The sequence below is a fragment of the Schistosoma haematobium genome, chromosome 1 (assembly GCF_000699445.3).
Source record: "Schistosoma haematobium chromosome 1, whole genome shotgun sequence".
Lineage (NCBI taxonomy): Eukaryota > Metazoa > Platyhelminthes > Trematoda > Strigeidida > Schistosomatidae > Schistosoma > Schistosoma haematobium.
Window position 1 is genome coordinate 51,116,671 of NC_067196.1, and position 7,534 is coordinate 51,124,204.

Sequence of the window (7,534 nt, forward strand, 5' to 3'; positions counted from 1 at the left end):
TTCAAGTGGAACAACTATGTGGCTAGTATCAAGGGATACATGGAAGTGCTTATAGATAATATTTAACCAGAATACCGAAAAGGGAGTAGTTACCCCTTCTTATCGACGAAAATTCAGGGTCATAACAAAATGAGTAAAGAAGAATTAAACATAGGATGGACACATAGTATTGTTAGCAATCATTAACGGCTGTTTAATTGTGAAATGGTGAACGTGGTTTTGATTTATAAGTTTAAATACATACGTTAAACAAATCAATAACATGAATGAAATCGATTAATAATTTCTGTTTATTTGTAAATTATTTATTCTCCAAGTAATAAGGAATTACAATTCTTAACAATAAAGTACTCGCTTCATAGCACATAAAAAATTAGTCAATAGTGTGATAAAATCTTAAATGTAAGAGTAAAATCCAATAGTATATAACGTAAAATTACTCACTGAATGATACAACTTTGCTTAATTATTAAGGACATTATTGAACTGTAACTTGGAGGTTTAAACTTAGCTTTATCTTCCAAGATTTCGGAAATTGGATGCTATCGTTGGTGCTTCTAAAATAAATACACTACATAACATACTTAACAGAAATATTTAGAATTAGAGCTCCCTTTACTCCTTAATTAAGCATACGTATATATTGAAAGTAGTCAGTCAAAAAGAATAAAATAACTTGTGGGATTGGAATGAAAATAATTTTGAAAAGAAAAGACTGATAGCTAAAAATTAACTTCCCAGTAACCTTAAGAACTGTACCGTTAAAAGTTGCGAAACGTTTGCTCAATTTATGAAATATGCTGTCCTACATACAGCTAAGGAATCCCACCACAGAGTTGGCTGAAGAACAATTCGACCTATGCGTTTGTACTCTCTAAGATAGTTAAAGAAAAGCCCCGTCCAAATCATGAAAGATGTTATTCAATAAATCATCTTTTTAAATTTATGAGACCATTGCTTTTTTAAGAAAACAGACTATTTCACGCAACCTTTTTTATATTTAAATCTACTAAATAAGTCATTATGCCCTGAATGCTTTATTACTCTGCCTGATCAGTTAGTTCATGAGAGATTTCATCTGCCTACATACTTCAACCCAAATATAAGAAAAATTGCAAAGTCAACGGAGTGAACGCAGATGTTTAGTGGACATTTTATTGCAGAGATAAAATTTGGAAATCATAGTGATAAGCGTAATACGACAAACCAATGGAACTATACATAATATTATGGTTTCGGAAAAAGACGAAAAGAGTGGTAAGGTATTTTTAAAGTTTGTTATCATGGTTTTCATACATACATGCTTAACAATAACAACGAAATTGACTTCATCCAAATAGTGATTGCTTGCTGATATCCCTGGAATGTATTTTCACTAGCGAAAGGTCGATTTATTGTAATAAATAGTTACTCTACTTGTTAATATATATATATAAAATCCTAATGAATCAAAATGCTTTACCTTTTTTTATTGTTTGACAAATTGTTTTGTTACCAACTTCTACTGGGAAGGAGCAACATATTTCACCTCCATTGTCTATCACTTTCAGTTTCAGTTCACCGGAACTAAAATGTACAAAAGTAGACTATGATTAGAACAAAAATTATTTCAACCAGAAGAACAGAAAAATATAAGAGCTCAAAGTAACTAGTGTGAATATGACTAACGCGTTGGTATGTAAGTGATAAATTGTAAATCATGAACTCAAAACCTGCTCTATTTATTAATGTTTGGACGGTAATTTATGGTTCATAATCTAAGACACGAACATAAACGTGGTAGCTGTATTACAAAGTCAACATCTGTGGCTATCTACAACTTGAAGTTATTTCCAAGAAAAACCGTTACAATAGGTAACCAGAAAATTTGTCCAACAAAACAAACTAACAACATTCTGGAGACAATGAAGAAAAGAAATAACAGTAAAGAAAATACGAAAAAATCAAGTATATAGTTGTTGCATAACGAAATCTTTACACGGATTCAAAAAGCCTGGTCAGCGTTTGCCACTTTACGTCATCTATAGCGAAAATGAGATATCCGTCTATCAATAAAAGGACGAGTACACTGCGCGGCAGTCCGTTCTGTCTTAATTTACGGCAGCGAAACATGGTCATTAAGAGTAGAAGACACTCGTAAGCTACTAATATTTGACCACAGATGCCTCAGAAATATTGCTGGCGTCTGCTGGGATCACCGGGTAAGTAATAGTGAGGTTAGACGCAGGGTATTAGGGAATGATAGTAAACCAGTTGATGAGGTTGTGAATGTTCATCGACTGAGATGGTTGGGCCGCGTGTTGCGTATACCTGAACACCGATTACCACGACGTGCAATGCTAACCGGTGTTGGAGGTGGTTGGAAGAAAGTTAGAGGCGGCCAAATCAAAACGTGGCATCAGTGCTTGAAGTCACTAACTTCTAGTCTGAGCCATGTTGGGAGATGTAGACTACTTGGTTGGGGTAGGCGTGACTATCGTAACCAATGATTGGAGACTCTTGGTGACATGGCTCAGAATCGATCACAATGGCGTCGGTGTATACACTCTCTGTCTTCCCTTAAACTAAGAGATTAAAATTGCTTCATATCTTCCTTTCTACGAACTAATTCATTCTTCCTGTACTATATCCTTATTGCAATCTTTCTTTTATATATTACCACCTCTGAATTAACTACTTTTATGAATCCGGTGTCAATTTTGTTGTGTCAATGAGGTATGGCAACTTGGACCGATGCATAAATATGCCTGGTCGTACGTTGTAGCTGACTGACTGGTTACATTCTGATTAAACATATATAATTTATCTTAGCTTAGATCGAAACTTTTAGCCTACCAGCATATATGTGGCATAAATATATCTGCAACCGCCAGCGGATCTGGTGCTAGTCAAAATTATTACAACCTGCAGAAGTACAGCATGAAAGAAAACTGATAAGGAAAGCAACATTGTGAAAACCATATTGGTATTCGAAACGTAGAAATAAAATCCAAAAGGAAGACAATCAAAATATGAAGTGTATGGGGAAATGTTACATTTAACACTTGTAAGATAAAGAATAAATCCTTTTAGGACATATGGAATGATTTCCCAATCAAACATTAGGAGTATCTCGCAAACCCCAAACAGAAACTTTTCACCTCTAAGTGCAGACCAAATCAACAGTTAATAAACACATTCACTTATCCCACGTCATGGTATGACTCTAGACTCTATGTTAAACAATATGAGTTAAGTATGCGTCGTACACTTCTAAATAAGAATTCAGAATATCTCAATACGTGATTCCCTTCTACAAGTAGGAGACTAATGACTAAATACTAACATCCTTCTTGTGTCTTGTGCTTTTATAAACCAGGTTTTACAATCATAAATAAGTGCAGCACAAACTCCTTCTTTAATAGGCAGACACAAATATTTCCTATATCATAAGTGTTGAAGTCAGCAAAAGCCAAATGGTTCTTCCATATCCAAGCTGAGGTTTTATCAGCCCCCTTCCGTGGTTAGAGACATTCAAGAGAATTGAAGTGTCCAAAGCATACTTTTTATGAACAGACTAGGCGATGGCCCATGCTAATTCTGAATATTTTTCATTTAGTGAGAGGGAAAGGCGTCATCTATGTACTCAAAGTCAATCTCGGAAAAAACAATGACAGTCGCCTAAGGATGTATATCAGTGGTAAGATTTAGTAAAAATGGAAAGTGGATAATTTTGACAAACATCACTTGAAGCAGTTAATTTAGAAATTAGTTGATCGTAAGCTCTAAATAAAGCAGTAATATTTGGTTGAATATTTACGTACTTCTATGACCAGTCTTCCAGTGACATACACTACCACTATCCTAGTATCCAAAGGATGATAAGGGTTTGACTGACCAAGCTACTTTCATCATATTCAAAATGCAGCTAGTTGGAGAGCAGTCAAACATCAAAAAATGTCAGTCCTGCGTATCATGATAATTCTCAGTCATAACAGTCCATCTATATAGAATAACAACAGGCACCAATGAACTAGAACATCGACCAAAAGTTCCCATCCTAGTTTTAAGCTCAACAACAGATCTACAGCATCAAAATTACGATAAATGGCTATTGAGTCTCAGAAAAATAACACAGGTTTTCTACTAAGATAAGTCAAGTAAAGAAACACACTTAGGTTTTTCAAGACGGTTTCTGAAAGGGAATGGGTCGATAGTATAGCATTCAATGATTTTTACTAGTGATTTGGCATAAAGTGCTGACATTTAAAACGAGAATATTTGATTCGGAATGGGGTTTAATGAGACTGGAGATGTCATTTTTTCAGCTTCAGAAGTTGGAAAAGGTTGTATATAACTGAGAAGTACAAATTAGTGAAGTGTTGAGCAGAAATAGAAAACACGGAGTTCACCTACTCCTGTGGAGCGAGATATGTTGACCGTAGCCGGCATCTGCCTTTAGTTCAAATATGAGAACATATTTCAGGTTGGTTATAACAAGGGAAGAAGGAAAGCAATAGAGATCTGAACACTGGAGTAGCTGTGATCCCTCGGAAAACTCACATGTTGATTTTAAGGTTGCTTATAAGATCTATCTGAATCTACCGAAAAATTCTTCGATTCTAACTCCCTAAAAAGCAGAGGCCTTAGCTATCCATGAGGTGAAACCTGGACTTTATATACGAAGAAGGCATTCCTTATCTTCATATTTATCATGAACTAAACCTATTGCTATTTTACTATTATTTAATAAATTTCATATTTGGAAATATTCCTCTTTCTATATTTATCTTTTGTGTTACGGGTATGCCGCAACCGAAACGATAGTCACAACTATTATGTTTCTCAAAAACTCAGTTCTCTCGTTTAACTGACTTCAATCCACTGGCATATTTTATCAACCGTGAAATCGCGATATGATAGCGAGGAACGTAACCAAACAAGTAATAACTATTTGTATAACGGTTACTGTGGTGTATAGATTCTAAAGTCCACTACAAACCAGGAGACCCATAGTGATTATTAGTTCATTTCCAGCTAATCGTTTCATGTTATAAGCAAAAATCTTGAATATTGTGTAGTCGAGTGAGATTATTTCGAGTATACTGACTTGTAATAACTACGAACCCCCTAAAATACGAGATAAAAAATCGAGTCGATGTTTCAAAGCAAAATATTAAGAACGAATACTTGAAAACTTCGTTGAACGAAAAGCAGAAGGAAAAAACCGCATCATTTAGCTAAAAACATGTAGGCTAACTATAATTCATTGGATTTTACATAAATACCCAGTCTCATAACAAACGACAACACTCAAGTCACAAAAATAATACAACCTAATCGATTAAGTAAATAAAATTATAAAACAATACCTGGTAGAGTCATTAATTAAAGACTGCAATTCATCGAGTTTTAGTCCACCAATAGGAATCCTGTCAATACACGTTACAAGATCCCCAACTTTTAATCCAGCTGATAATATTGAATTCGATGGAGAGACTGAAATTACACGAGTGTATTGGGAAACGATATCTGGGGAGAAATAGAGTAAAAAGACGTCATATAAATATGGAATTAAAGGTTTTCGTCAAGGTAAGCCGTGAAACTTTCAATACATAGGTTGGTGTTAGTAAATAGCATTTCACTTGATATCCCACGAGTCAGATCTACGCCAAAGAGACATGTGGATGTCGAAGCAACAAACTTATAACTATTTAGCTCATAACAAATGAGAAAAGTACAAAGTTTCAATAACATGACCTTGAAAAACCTGATATCTTATATACCGGTAAAATCTGTTGATAGGAAGTCCTCTTACAGTCTTATGGACGGTTAGCTAACCTTACAAAGTAAATTCTCCATGAGGTCCCAAAAAGAGTGCGAAGTAGTGACTACTGATAATGTTGAAGATATCCTAATTCAGAACACATACAGTAGGCCATGGAAAGGCTCTCCGAAACAAAATGTACTTAATTCTGCCAAGAAAACTGGTTATGATGACTAATCAGTAACGTGAGATGTTTGAAATCGGTCGGTTTTCTAAACCCTGTTAGTTTGAGATGTTATTGAGATCGCTTACTATCCAACTCGTTTCTCTTGTGAAATAGAAGGCAGTTGATGAGACTATCTAGTGAGATCAACTTTGAGCTATGATCACATTATATTACACCGGAATGCTACATTTACTTCCTAAGGGAATAGGCCATTTCCAAAAATGAATAAGTACGACGAATGACAACGTAAGTGAAGTGTGAACCTTGGTTTCACTAAAGGTCGAGGCTGAATATATCCCAAACTAATTTACCAACGCTTACATAAATATAGTTTTCCAACATTAACATATATGAAATAAGCTGAAAAAATATCACGATTTTGGGAAGCGAAGTCGCCCTGACAACTTTATGAGTCAGATAAATTATTTATTTTACATTCAGATAAATCCTAACTATACGCGCTTACTGAAGAAAGATAACGATCACAGTTGCTTATTTGACAAACAGCACCCATGAATCAGCTAAATATCACTGCTTTATAAACATGTTTCATGTTTGCGAATACAACTTACAGGACTGATTAACCTTGGGAATACCCTTAACAAGAGCGACTTAAATATAACGGAAGTTTATGACTCCCGAATAAAAGTCAACCAAGTCAACAAACGGCAACGTACACTAAACGCAATGTTTTGCAGAATCAAATCATTTCAACCACCTACCACATCTCTACCATTAATCATTTTAATCTGTGCTGATTGTGAGGTAACGACATAGTTCTGAAGAAAGTCCTTATTGACATCGAATCAGAACCTCACAAATCAAACAAAACTTACTCACCAAACACTTTCACATGCTTGAAAAACGTACCTGGTTTGTCAAGAACAAACTCTCCATCGCCAACAACTACCTTTAAAGCCGATTCTCCCATACTCCAAATGAGAAATAATTAGAATGATCTACACCATTTCGGTAAGGAACTTGACATGTGAATCATCATTCAAATCCTTATGGTGAAATTCCCTGAATATCATGATCTTACTACGTTTTTAATAAAGACGTGACAAGAAGTATCCACACATACATTTTAGTCCCATTTGTTAGGTTGGCAAACCATTTGCGACCACAGCATCATATATTGAGAAATATTGTTTCAGAGGTGTGAAATTATTTGTAAAACTATATCTAAAATATATGGTTTGAAAGGCTTATATGTTAGGCATTGAGGTTCATAAAGAAGTCATGAATAATAATCCGAACTGATCATCGAAACATCACCAGAAAACAGACTCGAATCGTGCGCCCTCCCATAATGCAGATTTTGTGCGGTGAAACTCATAAAAAAATAGAGCCTTAATCTCTAAACTTTGTTGGGTATAATTAAAGGACTTCTAATTCACGTAGATATTTTTTGTATTGTTGGAAACAAATTCATATTTCTCTGAAACTTGATGATTCCATATGGCTGAATTATTAGCGGCAAATAAATCCACAAAATATATAGTTCTGTAAGTTTTCAACATCTATCCCGACCTCATTAGTTTTATTGGATACACTTAAGC

The 7,534-nt window shown here is 34.8% G+C and overlaps 1 protein-coding gene across 3 annotated transcripts in view; it reads right to left on the reverse strand.

The window, feature by feature from the left end:
• MS3_00001533 (uncharacterized protein) overlaps positions 1-7,275 on the reverse strand; it is a 50,416-nt gene extending 43,141 nt beyond the window's left edge. The window contains exons 1-4 of one of the 3 annotated variants that reach the window (XM_051209004.1): positions 7,057-7,275; positions 6,843-7,013; positions 5,352-5,511; positions 1,463-1,566 (exon numbers count right to left, since the gene is read on the reverse strand). In XM_051209004.1, coding sequence (XP_051074418.1) covers positions 1,463-1,566; positions 5,352-5,511; positions 6,843-6,903 — 325 coding nt within the window. In that variant the 5' untranslated portion in view covers positions 6,904-7,013; positions 7,057-7,275. Of the gene's footprint in view, positions 1-1,462; positions 1,567-2,835; positions 5,512-6,544 lie in introns of all 3 variants that reach the window. The other 2 variants (XM_051209005.1, XM_051209003.1) reach the window with 2 other exon arrangements.
• Positions 7,276-7,534: the final 259 nt, after the last annotated feature.